General features: G+C 39.0%; 1 protein-coding gene across 3 annotated transcripts in view; it reads right to left on the bottom strand.

Annotated features, from left to right (window-relative positions):
* lpp (LIM domain containing preferred translocation partner in lipoma) overlaps nt 1-23783 on the bottom strand; it is a 135469-nt gene that overhangs the window by 47037 nt on the left and 64649 nt on the right. For all 3 annotated transcript variants that reach the window (XM_035654004.1, XM_035654006.1, XM_035654005.1), the window contains 2 exons: nt 20649-20774; nt 4591-5187 (listed from right to left, as the gene is read on the bottom strand). In XM_035654004.1, the coding sequence (XP_035509897.1) occupies nt 4591-5187; nt 20649-20774 (723 nt within the window). The remainder of the gene's footprint in view (nt 1-4590; nt 5188-20648; nt 20775-23783) is intronic.

Consider the following 23783-nt stretch of genomic DNA (forward strand, 5'->3'; position numbering starts at 1 on the left):
AAGTTTATATCTCCGCATCGGCACGTGTGATTAAAATGAAACTTGGTACGATGCTTGCCCATGGTAATTTTGTTTTTGAAAAATGCTATATAAATAACATGTTCAGATTTTTTTTCTTCTTTATTTATCCATAGACAAAACGCTGTTGATTTTGGTTGATCTGCACAAAATTTCTGAAGCATGTTGAATGATACCTATTAAATTAACAAGAATGAACTGGTGTTTGTGATGCAATCTAGTTGTATGTGTTAGTTTTACCATTTAAATACAGAATTAAGGACTTTTTTAAGCACTGTCAAATAGTCCCTCAAGTAATATTTACACTTTTTTTGGATGGTTTTTCACATGTTGCTAACTGCATTCTTTTGGAGGTGGTGGAATTTTGGGTAATAAAGGGTTCATGCCAGGTCCCTCACACGTATATAGACGGTCTTTTGGACACATCCTGATGGCACCATTTGCAAATGTTCTTGTGCAGGTCAAAAGGCAAAGTGGCCAGGACCAGAAGGCAGAGAAATGTCAGATATTTAAACATGTTTGACAGTTGAAACCATCATTGACCTTCGAGGGGGCTTTAACTGGCTGCAGGGATTGAGCAGTTCAAAATAATCCTCCCCTGTCAGACGTCACTCAAGCTCAGCAATAACACAAGTCATCATCCAGCTTAGCTTTCCTCCAATTTCGGAAAAGACGGAGAGACTCGTGGAAATTGGTATGTTAACCAGCAGCCATAAAATCTGTTAATTTTTTGGACTACAATAGAGATCAAACACTGGTGGATTTGGGTAATTAAGCGTCCTTGGAGCGTGTTGATGTGAGGAGCTGTTTTTACACCTTCACTTTACGTGTGAGTAAGGACACATTGGAGGATTGGGTGCTGGTGGCATGTGGGAGATGTAGGGTGAGGTGGGGGCCAACCAAGCTAATCAGAAAAAGTCTAAATCTTAGAATTTCTTTCAAGGAGTTCATCTTGGACTTCTAATGACACTGACCTTCTATGAATACCCTCAATTATGTGTAATGATCTCTTGAATAAAGTCCTCAATCAAAGTCACAGACCCCCTACTGAGAAAGTCTCGGGTATTACATAAAGTCACCATTAACAAAAGTGACTGGAGATAATTTTTGATAATTATGACAAATGTGTAAATAGTTCCTTTAATTGACTATGTTTTTGGTTTATTTACACAACAGATTAAAAGGGGCACAACTGACTTATTTTAAGTAGATTTAACACCATTTGTAAAATGTTATGACCATCTCACGACATTGGGTCAAGCAGAGTGATGATCATAAAGGCAAAGATGACAGATTTTGCTTTCAGTCTAATCTTGCTTTTATAGTGTCTCTGGTTTATTTTGGCATTAAATATCTGCTATATGGGACACAAATAAACAAGAAATCTGATTAGAGCTAAGGTTTGGATACAAAAGTTGTGTGTGTGTATGGCAGAAGAGGTCGGGTCAAATATGATGTGACACCACAGAGTCATTTACAGCACATCATCTAGCTGAATGTGCGCATATAGAGCATTCAGTTCCCCGATATATTTCAAAGCATTCCAATAAAGCACAGGGGGAGGGCACAGAGCCCATTATTCTGCCACAGTATATCCTTGGGAAAGAGAGACAAATATATATAGTGTAAGCTATATCTGTAACATTTGTGTTTTGCTTTTATCTGAAATCAAAGAGATGCTCACAAATCTATTAAACGCCACCTTTTGTTTTTTAATAATGCATCATACTGGGACCAAAGCGAGCTTTTCAAGCAAAATGTAGACTTTTGTTCCGAACAAATATAATTAGACTTATTTTTAAGATACTCTTTGCAATGTTGAAGCTAATTTGTATTTAGTAAAGTATAGTCCTTGATGAGCTATTCCCAGAGGCTGGGAGGCCCAGTTTGTATTTTGAACTAGCATAAAATCCTTGAATTAAAGAAAACTCAAGGGCCTTTCACTTTCCAGAGATTGTCGACGGCTGGATATATTGAGATTAGAATAGCTGTCTCTGTGGCTTGACTACTCTGTTCTAAGGGACGACAGTATTTTGTAATTCTTTTCAGATATGTACAGTTCTATAAAAAGGACTAGTGGTGGATCCAACGTCTTGCAGTGCTTTTGAAGGCTTGAGGCCAGGCCTATGACCGTTCTTGCGAGATTAAAATGTGATGCCTTTTAACCTTATTATAAATATGTGTTGTTAAATTTATGTTTTTTGCGTTGGTGTTTAATTCCTTTGAGTGAATGACATAGTACACCAACAACACTGTTTAAGAATGAACTATTATTATTAAAAAGATGTTCAAAAATGTACTATTAAATAAAAAAAAATTAAAACAATTATACACAAAGTATAGAAAATAAGAAGACAATCCAGTCTAACTGACTGTTTGCACGTTTTTTTAACGTAACCTGTTAACCCATTAGCTAATGTCGTAAATTAATGATTTGCTCCTTGGACTTTGAGGTAACACTCAGTTTCTACTGTAGGTAGTCAGTTTGCAAGACATGCTCACAACATGCAGCTCCATTTGAACAGATAAACACACAGTTTAATCCATTCCTTATACTATCCCAAGCTATTATTTAATCTTGACAAATTATAGCTGGGCACACATACATACATACATACAAGAATCATGTTTTTACCTTCAGATTTTTAATTCTGAACATATTCCACCCTAACACAATTAAATGAAGAATAAAAATCACCACAAAGTTATAAGCTTAAGTTTACAATGAACAGTGGGTAGATACACACACACACACATATATATACACATGAATATGAGCTGCCTTTTATGAGACAAATGAAATCAGATGGTGTATACTCCCAGCAGAGAAGATCTTTCAAAAATTCATAAAGGTTAAAACAACTGTTTATTCTGAGCATTTCAATGAAAGATGGCAAGCAGCTCCCCAGTGCATTGCCATCTGAAGCTGCGCAAATGTATGCATACTGTACACACACACACACACACACCCAAATGTGCATAAGAGTAAACACCACATTGACACACACCATCTTGTACGAACAAACCTATTGCGACAGACAATGAACTTGCGCTTGCAAATGAGCCACATTGCTTCTTCTCTCCCTGAGAAATCTGCAGATTTACTCAAGTCTGTTACAGCCACTATTGCATATAGGATTGTCATTACTGTGGATGAAGTCAGGTGCATCTTCCAACGGACCAACTCAAGGAAAGCCCCTGGCCCTGACTCAAGCAGTGCTCTTGTTTTAAAATCTTTTGCCAGGGAATTGGCAACCTATCTGTTCGCCAACACTCATACCATTCCACTAGCTGGGAAGACATCGCATATTAAACATCTCCCAAAAAAAACAATGTCCTAAAGAGCCCAAGGATGCACGCCACACACATACACACACACACACACACACACAATTTATTAAGTAGTATATAACATGACTGAAAAGATGCCACAAAGAAAGATGAACTGACAAGGAATGACTTGAACTGAAACACCAGTTTGACAACACCAGGCTGACCTCTTAAGTCAATAGATAGGGCTCAACACTCTGAAGCCCGGCCATGAGGCCAAGTTTACCATGCTTAGAATCATGTTCATGACAATTAAATTGACCATGAATCTATAATCTCAGTGAAGGGGAAGAGTTCGACTAGTGCAGTAAACATATAATGGCTGTCATGTATACAGATGTGACTGTGACTGTGTGTAAGTGCATGTATACTGACAGTGACTAACTCATTGAGATTTCTCTTGACCCTCTCTTCTTCAAACTCCAGAGTTTCCCCAAGGGCATATGACGAAGTGTATTGTTAAACATGTGGTTGACTGCATACTGGTTAGAATGAGGTTAATTGGCCTGTGTCGGTAAGGCAGATTTTTTTAGATTTATATATCATGCTTGCATGTTCATTTCTATATGATTGCATATAGAAATAAAGGTCAAGTGGCTTTAATTAAGTGATTTCAGTTATGCAGATGAACCTCTTTATTTACCTTCTGGTTCTGCATGTTCAAACCCTCAAACTACTGTCATACAATTTGAGTAACAACTAGGACAGAATTAGTTTTCTTCCCATAGTGTCTGGGCTCAGCCTTTGAGATAGAGGAGCTCAAATATTCCAGAGAGGTTTGCAGATGGACTGCTACCCTTTCATTTTGACAAGAGCAAGTTAAGGTAGTTCAAGCATCCAATCAGGACACTTTGCAGACTCCCTCTGGAGGTATTCCAGGGATATCTAACTGTGAGGAATCACCAGTGCAAACCTAGAACATGCTGGAGGGATTTAATATCCCAGCTGGCCTGGGAACCCCTCAGGATTCTCCAGAGAGGGAGACATGACTGGGGAAAAGGATGCCTGGGCTAGGCTGCTTAGCCCCATGCCACCAATCCACAGTATGAAAAGTGGCAGAAAATTATAACAAGGATGAAAGGATATATGGATAAATAGTGTGACTAATTGTTGACTTAGCCACAATTACTGTAACTTTTTTCTATATTCTCAAAACATATTTTATGTAAACTGTGTTTACAATACCTAAAAATGATGGCAACTGGTGGAGTGTGTTGAATGTATGATGAAAAACAGTCTTACCTTTGGTGGAACAGCTGGGCCAGAGGTGTAGGGAGCCAAGCTTGGTGGTACATCTGTAATGTAGGTCTTCTTGGGGCCTGGAGGTTGGTATGTTTGGGCGGGGGCCAGCTCAGGTCTCCTGGAGCTTAAGCCACCTACTTGTGGTACTCCTGGATGGTGCTGTTCTTGATATGCACCCTGAGACATCGGGGAGAAGCCAGGTTGTGGTGGCCCATAGGCAAAGTCGGGACCTTTGGGCTGGGCAGGCATGTACTGCACCTGTGCAGGGCTGCGAATGGGCTGCTGGCCAAAATGGTGCCCACCTGGGGCTTGATGCTGTGGACCAGGCTGGGCCGACCTCACCTGGACATTGAAGGTGGGCTGGCTTGGGGTTGAGGCTGTAGCGTAAGAAGCTGGGACAGGCTGGGGGGCTATGTGGCTTTGAGGCTTGGCCACCGGACTTACAGAGGACGGGGGGATGGATGAGACTCCCCCAGGAGCCTGAGGTTTGGGCGTAGACTTCTTAGTGGCAGTCAGAGGTGGCTGGGTTGGAATGACCATACGCTTGTACCCAGTCACTGGAGCATTGGGGGTGGAGGCTGCTGAGGATCCAGAATTCTGAAAACAGCAGAAAAGTTTGGCTTAAGTCACAAAAAAAGACCAACCACGTAACTAAATTACACTGCTCAATGTAAGACACACTGAAGGGTATGGGCTGGAAATGGATGCACAAAGCTATGAATTTTAAACAGTAGACTACTAATCTAAAAATACATTTAAAATGCTACCATCAATATGCTTGCTCACAATGGCAATGTTATCATGTTGCATTAAGCAGGTATGATTTTGCCATATTCACAATCTTAGTTTGGCATAAAATTTTTACCTGATGATGGTGCTACATGAAAAGTTGGAAAGATGAACGACTGGGGAATTAAATTGCATGAAAATTCATCCAAAAGTTGTACCACAAAAAAAAAAAAAAAAACTTGAAAAGTCAATGTATCATAAAAATCAGTAGGATTCATCCGCTGGGCACCATGAATGTGTGTAAAAAACAACTACATGGAAATCCATCAATCAGTTGACCGACAGACATGATGCTAGCATAGCTAAAAAGCTTTGTACCTAGCAAGTAACAGGAACAGGACAAACTGAAAAACAGATAACTAAATGAAATGAAAGTCCTGCTGGATGGTGGAACTACAACTGTTGTATTCAATTGCTGTTTACTGATACTGCGGTTTACACTCAAATGATTATCCACCCCAGAGTCAATTACAAGGCTACCTCGACAGCAGAGGCTCTACACTGTCCACGACCACCCATAATCTATGGCTAATAAAGCAGGAAGGGAAGGAATAAATTGTTTGGCAGAGGACGCCATGACAGCAGATTGGCAATGGCACATGACACTTGTGCTGACTCCAGCTGTTTGGACGGGAAAGATATTAAATCACTGAGATTTGTGGTGCTAGTGTTCCTGGGAAGAGACGGCTGCAAAGCAGCAACACAATCCACTGCTGGGATTCTCACCGTCTGAACAACTGTGGCATTTGATACACAGTCTATAACTATGACAAAATATATCAGCGAATAACACACAGAATAACGTTTCACTCAGATGTCAGAGCCTTCTGCCCTGAGTGTCTCTCATGTAAGTAATAATTGTTTTTCACTACCACTACATATCGGTGTCAGACGTTCAGCCAGTCTAAAAAGGGTCTATCATTAACCTTGGATGGCCTTATTAGGTTATTGCCTGAAGCCAAAAATCAGAGTCAATTACTAAATTTGCAGCACTAGGGGAACAAAAATGAACACTTGTAGTCTTTAGACCCTTTGCAACTCAGTTTGATGAGATGTCTTCAAAATTGGGGCAGAGCAACAATTCCAATCGATTTCCCTTAAAAGTTGATCAAAGCCTGCTTCACAGCAATGCCCCAAATAACTGTTTTGCGGCACTTCTGCACTCCTTTGTAATTCCTTGCTTAAATTGAATAAAACACACTCGTGCTGTAATTCTATCAGTGTAAAAGTAAACTTACTTAGAAAAATTCAGTCTGTGATCCTAATAATGTACCGACACTTCAAAACATTCCAAGTTTTGGTAAAAGAGGTGCATGCATCAACTTTGTCTAAATCCCATCTAATCTAAGTCAGAGGGGAGCCCCTAAGGAACCATTAAAAGCTCCAGAAAATATTTTCTGCTCTCACTCCGATTTCTGTCTCAGTGATTAGTGCTGATGTTTATTTAAAAAGTGTGTCTGTCTGCATATGTATGGAAAAATCTCCAGTATGCCCTTCAGGAAGTGAAATTACTTAATTTAAATGTTTCATGGGTTTTAAATACTCTAGATTATTAATTTATCTTTAAGGCCTTAGAACCTACAGTAGCATTTAGTTAGCAGAGCACTGGAAATGCAAATTGGGCCCCTCAAAATAATTACACTGTCATGGTACATTTTCCACAAATTACATTAAGAGAATGGATTCATCCCTTTCTGAGGGTGATGAAACTAATCAAATGCGTACAATCTGAACAAAATGTCTGTGTAGTGGAATGGATTTTCATATTAACTTAGCCATCGTTTTAGTAGCTGCATGCCTTTGACCTGTCAATGCTAATGAGTGTGGTCTGACATTATATCTTGACTACTAAGTGAAGAGATTGATAGGGAGAACACAGACAATATGTAATGATCATGTCACTTTCTTGTTCAGGAGCAATATTTGGCTATTAAATCGTTCCTTCCTGTGCTCACATTCAATAAGTATTCATTTTGAATTAGACAGTATATTGCCTCAGTTAGGATAGATGAAACACCCTCACTTGTAGTTAAATATAATTCAGATTTTTATATCTTAGTTTAATCCTTTATTAATGCATTGTTTTAAATAGCAATTTTATGGTATTCACTTTGTGTGGTAATATTTTAACTAGAGGTATGGTGATATGGTAAAAATCAATATTACATTATTTATAAGAAAATGTTTCCAATAACGATGTATTATGGCAGGATATTGCTGCCACCATCACAACAATATTTGCTCAGTTTCTCATTATTACATGAAAAGTTTCTTGTTTTAAGGACATCCTTTAATGCTATAACTAAACATATTTCATGTAATTATGAAATATTGTCTTGCTATTACTGCAAACCAAATTATGCAATTAAAAAAAAAAAAACCTCTCTTGTTAAAAATATATCCTATTATCATGACAAAAGCAGTGTATTTGGTTAAAATAAGTAACGTTTCTAGTTAGAACATTATAACTTGGTATGTTGTTATAACAAGAAACCTCCATATATTGTTCCAGAATATATCGTAGTGTGGAAAACAGAGTATGAAAAATAATTGACGTTCAATGCAATAATCGGCTTCCACTGTTTTGTTTTGTAGACAAAACTCTTCACACATTAAATACTACCTTAATAAGTCATTTAAATTATTGAAAATAATAAGATCAAATCAACATAATAAAATTCCACTGAAAGCTGACAAAAGATAATACTGAATCATTGCCCAGGGCTAATGTTTAAGAGTGTTAAAATTGAACACAAACAGTACTTTGCAGTAATGTTTATCTTCACACAATGTTACTTAATGAAGACTCGTTTACATGCACACCTACATTTAGATACATTATCACTGATTCAGTCTTTTTGTATGGTCAGACCTATGGTACAGTTTGGAACTTTGAAGTCCAACATAACATAGCATCAGTGTGAATGCATACTGTGTTGTTGTCTCTAACACCCCCTCCATACACAAACAAAACACACACAGTTTTGAAAAAGTTTTCCCTAACGCCTTTAGAAAAGTGAACCCTCACTCTGCACTGTAATTCAGACTGACTTTGCAAACAACTTAAGTGTGAAATTTCACAGAGACTCTCAAGAAAGCCTTTTGACACATTAAAAAAGATTAGGAGAGACTATACAAGCCTTGGGGGGCTGAGTAAAACTGTTAACTTTGCATTTCAAACCACAAGGGTGGGGGGATTTTTTTTTTAAGCAAGCTTGGGGAAAACCCCTTAAGAGGAAGAAGTTCTGCATCTTTTCAGGCTCATCTAAGACCTTGGATATTTTTCACTAAACTTTTTCTTGCTCCTTATTCATACAAAGAAGACACTCTCGACTGTTGGCTCTACAGTCCATTTGCATCTGTCTATTTCAGCACTTACACTATGACCATGGAAGAATTCCCAGTCAACACTTACTAATCTTCCCTCCACTTTCAGTCATCTTGTCTCTGCACAATCAGGCACAATAGTCACATTTAAGAATCCGTCAGCCTCAATATAGTCATGCAATTGAGGGTATCAATTCTCTTCCTAAAATAGTTCAAGATAAGGCACATTAAATATGATTAAACAATGTCTCTGTGGAACTTGGCGAGACCTCTAGCTGTTTTGAACTATCTTTCCGTTTGCAGATAAAGTGTGTTATACACATATTGGGAACTTTTTGCTCGGCGTATCTTATATCTCCATATCTGATTCTTTTTTGCTCCTTCAAGTGATAGTTGCATGACACCCTCGCTTTAAACACGTGAATATTTCAGCAATGTTTTCACCCACGCCATACAAATTAGAATGAAGTACTGCCGCTGTGCCTGGTATTACCACCACTAATTATATCACGGTATTACATGTAACTGCATTTACTTTCCGTCTTTTGAGAAGCGTTCCTTTTATTGTTTATTTAATTAATATGCATTTTTTGGCTCAGGTGGAAAATACGTACTGATAAAAACAAAATGAAACTAAGTATAACGGAAGCAGACTGAGTGTATAAATCATGACGTACATGAAGCATTTGACTTATTTGGCACTTGTGACTTGTTGCAGCAATGAGGAGACTTTAAATTTCCTCAAATTACTACATGAAACAAACAAACATATTTCAATCACATTTTCTACATCGTTTTCCACCACTTAAGGTTAGTGCTCCTTTAATTATTTCATCTCGTTGCACTGCCTTCTTATGCAATGGTTTAATGGCACCTGTCTAAATTAGTGCCAACAACTGTTTATCTTGTGTCCTCAACTAAAATTCGCATTTTAATTAACACAGTTTCTGAAAATGTGGTTCTTATTTGTGCTACATTTGGACAGAAACCTGACTTCTGGTGACAGGTCTATTTTTCTGGGTGGGTGTTTCTTTGGTTTTGTGGTATCAGTTCAATTTAAATGTGAAAACATAGAAAATATTCACAAAGTACATCCTAAACTTTACTCACGAGAGTCAGACTGTAAAAGAATGGAAAATCAGAAACACTAACATTATCTGAGGGTTACTGGGACTGCGTTTGGGAGGAAACTCATGAGGGTTTTGAAGCTGAAATAAAAAGTCAACATTTCTACAGAATCAGTTACCAATTCCCCAAGTAGTTTTAGTTCTTGATAATATCACAGCTATGATATTGATTCTGCAGCTTAAGCCTATAGTTTTGCATAAACAGACTTAAAAAGAAACATTGACATGCAATAGTACGATCTATCTTCTGATAGTAATTTTCATTTAAAGGTCTAGTGTGTAACATTTAGAAGGATCTACTGGCAGAAATGGAATATAATAATTACAGGTATGTTTTCATAAGTGTATAATCACCAGAATATAGGAATTGTTTTGTTGCCTTAAAAAATATGGATCCCTTATATCTAAAACCATTTTTTAAATGTGACCACCATGCATACTGAACAGGACATTTGACAAAAAAATCAATTTGTCAGTGCTCTCTGCAGGACAAACTAACAGTGGCACTGTCAGACTGCATTCCTGGACTGCAATTTATTGTTACTCCCACCAACAAATGGGTCTACCTCTATTTCAAACAAAACTAAAACTAAAATGGTTAATATCATAGTAAAAATTCCCCAAATATTATTTGATCAACAAAGTTGCAATTATCATGACTGAATAAGTACATGTGTAACAGTGTAATTTGGAATATCACAAGGTCATGCACTGCTTAAACTAACTCAATCTGCACTAAAAATGATTTCCCAAACAAAAAAAATCACAGTTGTTGGGCATAAAAAAAATTTAGATCTTTTTCCATTGTGACTCTTCACAGTGGCTACGTATTTTTTTCTGTCTGTGATGTACTGTACAGAAATTACAGACACACTTAAAATACAGGGAGAGATATGACAACACAGAATGGTAGCAGTCACATGTACAGCACATGACATGCACATGCACATGCACACTCTTTGGTTTTACCACCCAGACAACCCGAAGACAATGTAGATGAACATTAAGTCCATGTTCCAAAATTCACAGTTATGTAATCCTCTAAAAAAAAACTAGGTTTCAGAAAAAAGTATGTAATATTTCTAGTATGATGTAACAACATCATACAAAGTAGGGCGTATTACTCACTGATGCAACTAAAAAATCATTTTCTGGGCAACTGTGTGAAAAAAAGAAAAGTCCCCGAGAGTCACCGATCGTGGCACTTCTGCAGGCTATCTTTTACAAAAGAGGGAAACGTGTGTTTTGCCGCTCTCACACAGCAGAAACTAATTGTTTCATTCACCTCCTGCAGTACTACAGGCCAGTCTTTCACCACACACATCCCTGACTCATTCCTGTAATGAGGTTTTCATGCACTTGTGACCCCCTCCTGCTTTAGGAGGTGAAATACTGCACAGCTGAAAACGTCCATCGCTTACAGTATGTCGATGTCATCAACCCCACAGACGGCTGTGTGTGTTTGTGTGTTTGTACTGTAAGCTTGCACGTTATTGGGACGAGTGATAATGTGCAATGACAGTTAATGGTAAGCCTTTTAGCATTGTTACTATGACTTCATGATGTAAAGAGGCAGGTTACATTGACTGTCACAGTTTCTTGGCTCAAACTAAATTTGTCATTGGTTCACTCTGTTAATAAAAGACAAAGGGGTGATACTAAGCAGTTTATTTGACTAACAAACATTGACGGAACACATTGAGTGCCCGAAGGCGTGCTCCTCTCTCCACAGTTGGCTGCCCCTGTCAAAACTCAGAACCTGCTGCCAGATTGACCTTAAGGTCAATGGGAGCCACCGGCATTGTGGCAACATCTCTGCTCCATGCAGCAACAAAGCAATCAAAGAGAATAGCACCATATAAAACAAACAGAGAGGAAAAAGTGGAATACCACCAAGCCCTATAATTACAGAGCTTGAGTGTCATCTTGATGCAGTTCTGGCAGCTCTTGGAGATAAACTGCAGAAACACACAATTGCGCACTCATGGCGTCAGAGCCCTGAAGAGTAAAATATCCACTGCAAAAAATAGCTGCCTACAGCTTTGACCTTTTATAAGAAATTAAAGAGGTTGGCTAGAATACCAGTGTCATTCCTGTGACAGCAGCAGAAGCTGGAAACAATTGAAGCCAACATTGCTGACTGTCACCATCAAAGAAAGAAAAAAAAGACATAAAAGACATTATTTGCTTTGTTTAAATTTGTCCACAACAACATAGCAGTGGCTGACCATTCATTTTCCTTATGACTGACCTTTGTGTTCGCTGGAAACCATATGACAAACCAGCACAGATAACTAAAGTGTAATGTGTCACTACATGTACCTTATTATATGTGTTCCTGACTGATGCTGATTTATTCCGCCTTAAGAGAAGCTTAACTCAAAGTGTCTCAGTGTTGTGACAGCCAAAACATGTGAAGGGCATTCCTGGCATTATAGGACACAGTAAAAGGAGGTATACTAAAAACAAGGGCAAACAATGTCATAGTGTACACACTGCAAAGCCTCCAACTGCCCACATGTGACAAATAGGACAGGTGAATAAATGGATGAATATTTGAATGAGTCACTTTCTAGATCCATGAGCTGCTTCCAGTCAACATATATAATAAACATATGTGCCCAGAAAAAGTACACTAAGAAACACTTCTTCTGTATTTTCTCAAAATAAACTGAATATGAACCTTTGACACCTGAGATGTCAAACAATTCAATTGTATCTGTATACTGCCAAATCATACAAAAGTTATCTCAGGACACTTTAAATAGAGAACTCCTTATAAATATAATCATTAAACAATACTTTAAGTCAAAGTAAACATTGTGCAAATAAATTTGAGACCAGAACTTCCGGGATGTTCCAGAAGAAGAACCAACCTAAAGGTAAAAAAACATAATGTATGACACGTTAATTAGTGAGCTTAAGAGGTGCTGGTAAGTTGATTTTGTTACCGTTGTTCAGAGCCAGGCTAGCTGTTTCCCACTGTTTCCAGTCTTCATGCTAAGCTAAGCTAACATTTAACAATATATTTTCTCATCTTTCTGTGAGAATAAGAAAAAAAAACTGACGACTGACGCTGAGAGTAACTCTCAGTGAGAGAGGTCAGAGGAGCTAGGCTACACACAGCTGCACAGTTTACCAATATAAAGACAGTGAAATAAAAAAAATACATCTTCTAGGTTCTAATCCCACATCACTGTTTTATTTGTTACTTTATTTCTTGTTATATGCAAAATATATGCAAATGTGTTTTGGGAAATTAGAAGAAAAAAAATCTTGTTTACATTTCCAAAGAAAGAAACTGATGTCTAATTTATTAATTCCTCATACTATCTATCCAATCTAAAGCGGGTGAGGGAGGTGTGGGTGGAGGCCAATATTCCTCCACAGCTTGATGCTTTTACTTCCAATTCACTGTGACTTTAAGCTCAATCATGGACTGTTCATTTACCTTATGGTTTCGATTTGGTATTCAAGGTATTTCTATTATGTACCATGTTTTTTTTTTTTTTATGTTTTTATGCACATTACGTACACTAGTGATGGAATGACATAACTTTCTTATGCCTTGCATCTCACATTTAACAGGATTTGGCACATGATTATACCCGACATGAAATATGAGCATAGCTATTCCATATTAATCATTTCAGCACCCATCATACCCAGATACATAGATTTAAGGTGTAAGGGATGATGAGTGCTCCTGAAGGGATGAAGAATTGAAATGGTGAGGCTGTCCCTCGAGATGCCTCCAGAGTTTGTACCTCCTAGGGGGGAGCAGAAGAAAGGTCACCAACCCTATCATACTCTCAGGGAGCTGAGACACTGCCAGGGTGGTCTAGACTCTGCATTCTCTGTGATCGTACAGCAGACGCCATGATCAGTGGGAGACTTGGGAGCGAGCAGCGAGGGCCTATCATTCTGCCATGTTGTGACAGCGAGTGCCATCCGCAATGCTCTGCCTGTTGAGAGATGGGAGTGTCACGGCATGGCTTGACTGGCACAGTGTGAAGTGAGGCCTCCTCAGGGCACTCATGTGGAAGGATCCATCTCAGCAGCATTTCAAGCACTTGGCTTCAGCTAAACTGTCAGTAGACTTCAATAATGCCCATCTGCTTTGTATGGACATGACAACTTATTACACAGACATCAAGCTATTTGACACCGAGTAAAAATACAAACAGACCAATGTGTGCAGTGCTGTCTGCTGACGTAGCAGTGCAGTGACAGTAACATTATGCCCTTCTCTTCGCTATTTCATACGGTGTGAATGAAACAGAGCTATACTGTACCTGCTACTGATGTAAATGCAAATACACGTGCTGGGTTGGGATACTCGAAGAAAACCAGCAGATTGGTTTTACAATATTTTTAACTCAATACAGCTGCCCACATCTCTGCAGTATGTTCAGTATGTTTCAGCTTTTCACCAAAAACAGATGGGATATGAACTAAGGTTTTTTTTTAACATTTCTGCTTGATTATGTAAAAAAAATAAAATAAAATAAAAAATAAAGTTTAGCTTACTTTTAATTCAGTTCCTGAAACACTGAGAAACTAAATGACTGTTTGGGAAAATAACCCTTCATAGCAGAGATTTTTCAAGTTGGTGATGGCTGTTAATCTATTTATAGTAGAGTAAAAGCGTGTCATTTAGAGATTTCCACAGGTCCAAGAATATGGACCTGATCTGAAACTAACCCCTGAGAAGCCTGCCAAAACGAAGCATGTGGGTCATGCCAGTATCTCTTTTCCGTCATCTGTCTATTTAGGTTAGTAAAAGAAATATTGAATATAGAATATTGTGCTTTCTTGTAGTACTTAAACACTGAAGTGGCCCTCCTATGAGATGTAGTGGCCCCAAGACAATCTTTGAGACCCCGGATCTATACAGTTCTCTAGATGAGGTGGAAATGCAAACAGTAATGTGCAAAAGGGGATTTTAAGGGTGTTTTCAAACCAGCATTGTTCAGTCTGGGTGGGGACTAACCCGGATCCTACCCAAGCCAATCAAACCCAAGTTCAGTCCTAGGCAAGGTTTCAAATACAAGGAACCGAGTGAAGACCTCTAGTCTCACTCCATTAATGTTACATCGCAATCCAAAAACACATGTTTAACTGCAATGTTTAATAATGTACATTCTGAAGTCCGTGTCACAGAATCACAACCTCTTTCCTGGGAGGCACCAAGGAAGCTTAACATTCCGGTTCACGGAATTTTTCTAGACAGCATTAACAAATGCACACTTCAGTTTCCAACATGGACACAAACAAAGAGACCGCTTAAGTGCACTTCACTGACTGACTGCTAATTGAAGTGGAACTGTGACTCACACATCTTTGGTCTCAGAAGTTCTGACAAAACACGTGCAAACGCGCACGCGCACACGCACACGCACACACACACACACACACACACACACACCTGGAGAAGTTTATCCTGGTGGTAAGTTTATGTCGAATACAGAGCTGAGGCTTTCAATATTTTATTTATTATGCTGCACATTATCGTTTCGCAGCGTGTAGATGAATGAGACAGGAAGAGCTTTTTAATTTCAACTTAGATCTTATCACACCAGATTGAATCAGATCCAAACAGGGTGAAGCTTTAATGGAGGAAGCGCATTAGAGTTTAATTAACTTGGTTACTTAATTGGTTATACAGTGGATAACTAGTAAAGTGCCTCAGCACTGTGAACACTTTAATCCTTGACAAATCTTCGGATCTTTTCAGTGATCACAATAAAACATAATAATACATTATAACTAAACGACTAAACCAAATAACTTGTTTTTGAGTGTTGTGTGCAAAGCATTACCAACAACTGTGTTCAGTGTTTCCTATTCTCTTTAAATCAGGCACTGGGTGATAAATTTACAACACCAGTTACATTTTACTATGTGTAAAAGGGGAAGACAATAAACTATTGTGTCTGGAAAAGCTCTTTTGTTTGTGTTCTTTTTTGGGGGGGTTTCATGTGCATATTAGCAGAATATGATTGCTAATTTCCAGCCAGCTGCTACAAGCTGCTGGCCAAAACTATCAATCTCTGTCTATGAGGGTGCTGAATACAAATTGGTAATGGACAAAACACATTATACAGAAAAATACAATAAACAAATCAGATGAGAAAGAGCTTGTGTGGATTTAAATACTGTGACACATTTGTATGTTGAAGTCTAATTATATTCTCGATTACCATCCAGTGACAGACTTAAGTTCTGATGGCCATGCTTAGTTGTTTATGTTGTTAATGACCTAAAGGCACATACTGCATGTGTTAAAATAATTTTTTTTTTTTTTACAATATCAAGCACAAATTGAATGTTGTAGAATCCCAGTAGGAGGTACTGCATGGTGATGTGTTTAATTACTAGAAATGCACCAGAGGTCAGTGTGAATCAGAGGTCACAGCGGTCGACGCTTCTGTAGCCTCCACCAAAGCAGCGCCGCTGCTCTGGCGTTTGATGAGCGCACTATTTTGACACTCATCTGGGCCTCCTTGTTAACTCCCCCACAACAGATCTGATGTGCTTAGACAGGCCTACACTGCATATTAGTGGGGCTGGTTGAGCTCAGATTGCAGTGCAGCACACTTGAAGGATTTAGCACGAAGACGCTCTCTTATGTTTCCTCCAATCACCGTGCAAGACTTAGAATTGAGGACAAAAAGCGTTGCCGAATCATAAACAATCTGTGATGTAGGGCCGAAAAATTTGTAGGGATCTACAATATGTCAACCAGACAGTTCACCAGATGACGGATTAACTGCTCCTTTCTAGCTAAATGTGTGGTAATCTATAAAGGCGGCTGCTGTTGACTTATGTTTTATTGCATAATTCAATTTTTTTCAGTTTTGTTTTTGTGTTTTGTAAAGGGGATGGAGGGGTGTGGTTTGCCATTATGGTGTTTGATCGTGGTTAAATTTGTGAGAACCCTAACTGAGATAATGCAAACCCTAGCACTCTGACCCTAACCCCCTGACCCTAACCCCAACCCTTACCCTAAAATAACTCTTACTGCAACCCTACAACCAAGTCTAATTGTGCATTCAGACCAAAACCAACCCTGCATTAAACCGCTCCAGAAAGTCAACGTCGAGTAGTAGAGCCATGAGGCTTATCAGACGCCACTGTTTTATAATACTGTGAGACCGGATTTTACAACTGTGGAAAGTTATCCCAGAAGCAATCATTTTCTCTTCGGTTGTGGTGGTCATGAGGTAAACAGTAGAAACAGAATAAAATCTGTTTCGGTCAAAGAATGTGAGTTGGCATGCATTTGATTGGCCAGTGCACAACACTGCCAGATGATGTTGCATTGCAGCAAAACTTGTGCCAGGTTCAGGTTTTTGGTGAAGAGAGTGCTAAAGTCAGTCTAGACACAGCCCTTAGAAGGAATCAGCACTGGCCAAAATGTCCTCACTTTTGAAAAATGTTCTCACTCTCAAGGTCTAAAACTCAAATCCTACAAGACAGATATACAGCACGAGAGCAACGCACACACATTCACAAACACACTTTCCAGCAATTTGACCTGAAAACACCCCAATTCAACCTTGTCCTTTACACACATTAACACTCAGTGACACAACATTTCAGTTCCAATAGTCCATCTGATACTTCTCTAGTACCGCTCACTGTTTACTTTACTGGCTGCTGGTTTTCTGTCCATGTCCTTTACTCAACCAGAACATGTGCAGGCTGTGAGTATATTGCAAGTATAGCCTACTGTGTGGTATGAAATACTGAGAATGCAAATGTTTCTGTTTCAAACACAGACATTGTTTACTTTTAGAAATGTTAAATAACTTTCATGGTATTCAGTGCAATAATATTTCTGATTCAAATCTGGCATGACAAGAAACACCAGAATAAAGAGCATAACATTATCATCAGGTCTGGACTAATTTTTGCTGTCGCAAGATAAAGCAAACAAACTGTAACGCAAACTTAGTTAACTGTGTCAAATAACAAATGGCATCTAAGATGGAAGTGGAGAGAGAACAAATGGGAATTATATAATGATCACATTTCATTACCCACTGTTATGCCACAGAGAATACCAACTAAAGCAAACAAAATTGTTTTGATGTCTGTGAAGCATCAGTGCCGGCTGAATGTTTGCAGGAATGCTACTTAGATTTTTATGAATGAGCAGCAACGTCCATTTCAATTTCATCTGGGAGGTGAGCACACATTAGGTCCCTTTGCTGATTCCAAATTTTAACGTCGGCAGGACGAGGAGAATTCCTCTCCTAGTAGCCTCCTAGTAGCTTGAAAGGGAGAGCGCGGGGTGGCCTATTGATTTTGGAGTGCTGGCTCTGTAATTGCTTGCGCACAGAAAGCTGTAAATCAAAACTGCTCGTTACTCTTTGCTTATACAAGCGGAAGATTACTGTGCAGCAGTCGTGCCAATGTTGGAGCATGAAACCTGGCCCACGAAACAGACCAGTGTTATGTTGTGTAGAATAATGCATTGAAAGAAACCGAGCACGGACTGACAGGAGCAGCTGGGTAGGGGAAAAGGTCAACCTGAGTTAATCAGCTAGAATCAGCATCAGCTGAGGAGAGGGTAACAATGTGTGTGTGTGTGTTGTTGTGGTTGGTGGTTGTTGTTGTTGTGTGCGTGTGTGTGTGTATATGCATATGCTCGAAATACTGAAAAATAAACAATTAAACAGAAAGCACATCTTTTACATGTGCAAAAAGCTCTCAACAGTAAAAGGGCATCATGATAGCAGTGAGAAGCTGACTGCGAAAGCAGGGTTAAGTCAACAAAATGTCTGATACATAACATGATTAATACATGTCATAACATGTATGTGTACTCTGCTGGGACACAGGTGGTGTGTCTTCCCACCCATAACTCCAAAGGCTTGCAGCAGGTTGTGATAAAAATAAATGTGTGGCGACTTTGACCCTGACAGGTAAAAGCACCATCACAGCCATACATTAGTTAGTATGACTGCTCACCCGCTCGCCCGCCAGCTGGGCTTTCAGAGCCCTACAGGTGCACATCAATTTTTCAAGTTATGTTGACAAATGCTTTCAGAGTCCTGCTCTAATTTATACAGCACATGTTTCTACCCCAACAAACGTATATAAGGAAAATATACCATGTGTTTCAGCACCTGGTAGCTTTACATCCCAAAAAGTGTTGCTCCTCCTATCTAATGTGTATATGTGGGCCTTTTTAAGGACGTACACTTCTTTTTATGTATGTGTGTGTTTACATGAAACACTGAGACAATAACTTAGAGACACAGATGCTTAACATTGTTGTTTACTCTTTTTGTGAATTTGCTTTGAATTGTTCTCCGTAGTGTGAAACTTCATGACAACATTGACAGATAGCCGTGTGTAGAAGATACTATATATAATGTTAACTGTGCAGCTACACTCAAAGATTACAAAAACATTGTTACTTTTTCTGTACTGTACAGGAGTAGTTCAACATTTTGTGAAATACGCTTATTCGTTTTCTTGCCACACGCAGCTACAAGGCTCACGCACATAAATCCCAGAAAAGAGCGAAATACTGTTTTTAAACTTTGTACAGATTAAAAAACATATATATAACATGTTAATTAGTGACCTTTAGAGGGGCCAGTGGGTGGATTTTGGTACCTTTGGACAGAGCCAGGCCAGCTGTTTCCAGTCTTTATGAACCCACCCATGAACACACCGGCTTACCACAACAATAAGCATACTAGAAATCTTCAAGTCATATTTGACTTACTTGCCTTTAATGTGTATCATTTCAGAACCACATGGTTCAGTTCCTTTCACTCTGCATCCGCTGTTTCCCCTGTGTGGTGCAATAATTTTCACTTTGTGTGTAGTACACCCATTTCACTCCCTCTAACCAGAGAGCCAGGAGTCACCAAACCAAAGGACGTAAGCACTTGCAACTGTCTTTTGTGTCTCTTTGTCACACTGCGCATTTCCCCCAAAATACCATGTTTCAAGTGTCATTTCCACAAACGAAGCCTTTTATGTGCATTCTGCTAGTCTGAAAAAAAGAGTGTATTCACAGATGTGCAGTTCTATAAAACTATATTTTTTTCCCTCCACATAAGTCTGTCATGCACTGACATAATGGGTCAGTACATTGTATTTGTATATGAGGGCACAGACCCTCATCTGCAGCTAAATGAATAGCTCTGTCAATAATTTATCATCTTAACCCTGTTTTCAGTCTTATGCATCCTTTAATAAATAAATAAATCATGTAGACATGGTAACTACACAGTAAATAACCCACAGCAAAAACACTGCCGTACCTTTAAGAATTTTGTACACTAGTGGTGCCAGTGTAGCCACGTCTGTAGCCCTCACAGAGAACAACCTTTCAGGTACTACATTATTGCTCGAGTATCTCACTAGAGATATGATCCGCATGCTGTTAAAAAGCCCCTCTGAGCGTTCCCACTCCAAACACAATTGGTTAGGTTTTTTTATCTGCCTGTCCTACATTTATTGTGTGTCAAACAATTTAGTGAACTGCCCAAGGCTTTGACTTTTTGAAGTTGCTCTTAATATCATTTAATATCAACTAATGATATAGGTCGAGACTCACTTTGTCATTACTGCAAAACATTTTTAAAAGATGCAACATATGGGTCTAATTGCTGCAGAAACCTCATTTGCAGCAGTATATCATCAACTCTACTCAAGTAGAGTTCCTCTACTTGAGTAGAGTTCCTCAAAATGACATTCAAATGCAGCACTTAAGTAAATGTACATAGTTACTTTTCCCCACTGACTGTCAGTGTATATTTCAGGTGTGATGTAGTGTTGTTATCATACTTGTGTTGGTATCCGTGGTTTGTAGGGCGAGCTGCTCTCCAGGTCTTCCAGGATGCTGGTGAGGGAGTCGATCTCAGCATCCAGACTGGAGCGTCTCTCCTCCAGGGTCTTCTCTGGTCCTTTCATCTGTGTGGAAACATCACATATGTGTGCAGTACAGTTAGTGAATTTAACACCCGGCACTGGTTAAACCAGATATTTATATGCATCTCAGGTGATCTGATCATAAGTGAACAGCTCTAAGTACAGATGTGAATGCAACTAATACAAATTGAGATGTGATCACTAGGAATTTGGTCGTGGTCTGGGCCGCATGTGACCACATTCTTCTAACCATGCATACACGAATGTGTCCTGGGCCATAGTGAAGGACCGCTTACTCAAATGACATAATCTGCCTTGGTGGAAGTACATACTCAATTTGCACACCAACAACATCGAACTGAAGTGCGAAACAACGAGAAGCCACAGCAACAGGGAAAATGGATTGTCATGGATGGAGTACACACGAAACACGCGGTCTGATTTCCATTTGTAAAAAAAAAAGAACAAAAAATACAGTCTTTCATTTCTGGCAGACTAGGCACGAGACCAGGCCTCCCGCCAGTTAAAAACAACAACTCATTTGGTCTTTGCAAAAGGGAATGACGTACGTGTTTATTCACATGTAGAGCGGGAAAGTGAGATCCAATCACAGGTGGCCACTTGAGACGTATGTGGAGCAAGTGGCAACCTCTGTTGCTGGTACGCGAAGCCAACACGGAAGAGCTAAAAACTGTAGTTCCTCTAACGGCCACTTGAGGTTGGCTACAGAAGTGAGTCAACCTCCATAAGGCCCCATATTAAAATGCCCAATCTTAGAGCAGAAATAAACATGTTTACAGCCTGGAACAAAAAACAGGTTTGGTCTCTATAGCTAATTTCACTGTTTATGACAACTACACGGGGGTTTAAACCTACATGTTTGAATTATATAGATGTTTAAAGTTATGCATAATTAAGGGAATGGCCGCTTTAAGTGACAGGTGGGTGCTGTCACAGGCAGCTGGTTTCAGCAACCAGGCTTCATTTGGCCCCCCTCAGCTCGTCCCATGCTCCACCTCTTTGCCCATTTTTGGATTAACTCTGAGCCAGCTGAATCAGACACTGCCAAGAGAGCGAAACACACAACAGCTTTTTTTAAAAACCTATGGGTGACATCACGCAGAATAGGTCCATCTTTAATTGTGCAGTCTGATGTACCTAGAGCTGTCTACTTGTGATCGGAGCACTCAAGCTAAACACAGATAATCATCAATGACGAGTAATTCTGACTTTGTGCTGCTCAGAGACATTCTCTCCTGCTTTTTTCACACTTCAACACTTTGGATTACAGTTTCTGAGTTCATGTTTCACCTTGACCTCAGACAATCCTTTTGAAAGCCACACATCAATAGCAGAGACTTCTATCTGAGAAATGCGGTGAGAAATAACAAGCAATGTATTGTCTGAGAGACAACTTTCATAAGGCAGTGCACTATTCACCTCCTGCTTTTCAGTGCACTTGTATTTACAGTATCTTATTCTTCATGTATTATTCATCACAATCTCATTCAATATTTTAAACAAAAAGGTCTTCTTTTATTTTTAAATTAAAGTCAGATATTTTTTATCCCATATTTTAAACATGTGCTCTATAAAAGATGATAAGAATGGCTGCGATTTTTATGTAACTAGTTTATTATCAGAGGAAGCTTGAAAGCGTCAGTAACAGGATCACTCCAGCAGACTGAGACCTCACTGATTTATTCATCTGCATTTTTTCACTTTCACCTCAGAGAAAACACAACGTCAATGTATAAAAAAATACCCTAAATACCTCTGAAAAAGTAAAGCAAATCTGTTGCACAAAAATCTGGAAAGTAGTTAAAATTATTTGACCATTAGTGACACTCGGTTTTCTACAAAATTCCCGGGAATTTCTCCATGGAATGACAGATATATTTTTAGTCTTCTGAACTATGCTGCAACTGCAAGAAGACTTCTTGCAATTGCCTGCGGGGGCTTTTTGAGTTGGCTGGATCAGTGACTGCTTCTTATTCTAATGTTATGTGTTTGGATTACCTGTCACAATCTATTACAGGCAGGGTTCGCCTCCATTTGGAGCGGAGCTGCTGCATAAAAACATCTAAGGCAATCATGAGCGGGGGTAAACAAAGCAAAACACTAATGGCTTGTCTCAAATCAACAAAAGAAAAACAGGCAAACTTGTTTAACGGTGATAACGAGGAGGATGAAAGGAAACATTGCAGTCTTTATGATGGGTTGGAATTTGCAGTGTAGGGCTTTGTAATGTGGACAACAGCCATGATGAGAACTAGCTGCTTTTTTCTTTCTCTCTCCTGCCAAAGGTTTCGGCATTAACGTGTCATAATCCAGACATCTTTCTCAGTCAGGGTGATGAAGACAAGAGAATGTTTCTGCCTTCGTCTGAGGAAATGCCATTTCATCATTGATTTATTCATTCAGAGTGTATAATTTCTCTACTGAGGCACAGAGGACAAGATATAAACCCATTTTGATTGATATCCTTCCCTTTTTCTGAATGGCGCCTACAATTAAAGTGTTCTTCTCTGGCCACAGGACACATAATTAAGATACCAGTGGTGTATTAAGGAATTAAGTTGCATGGCCAGGGTGATAGTACAGCCAATATGATAGGAGAAGAACAGTTAGAGATGAAAACAGTAAAGCAGTCTAAAACTAATTATGGACTTCTTGTGTAATTTCAGGCCTAAAATATCTTTTAGTTCTACTGTCTATACTGTGCAGAATAAAATGAATGATGTAGAAATAAAAACAGTAAATAGGGAACGAAACTAACTTTAGAGATTATCTCTGTTATCACATACATTTAATATAGGTCGTTGCTGTCTGGTGAAAACCATGCATCTCCATAGTCAGCTTTTCATGAGCTAAAATATTTAAAATAAATTGAAATAATTAAAGAATATGCTCACATTTTTTCTTAAAACAATAGTCAGGTGCCCCTATGTACACTGAAACAGTTTTTGCTCACTGTAGTCACTCCTCCTGTTCATACTGGCTGTTAGAAGGCCCCGTCTTTACTTGCTTCCGGTGTAAGACAAAATGCAC

This window comes from Morone saxatilis, unplaced genomic scaffold (assembly GCF_004916995.1).
Source record: "Morone saxatilis isolate NCDOM2014 unplaced genomic scaffold, NCSU_SB_2.0 Contig12, whole genome shotgun sequence".
NCBI lineage: Eukaryota > Metazoa > Chordata > Actinopteri > Moronidae > Morone > Morone saxatilis.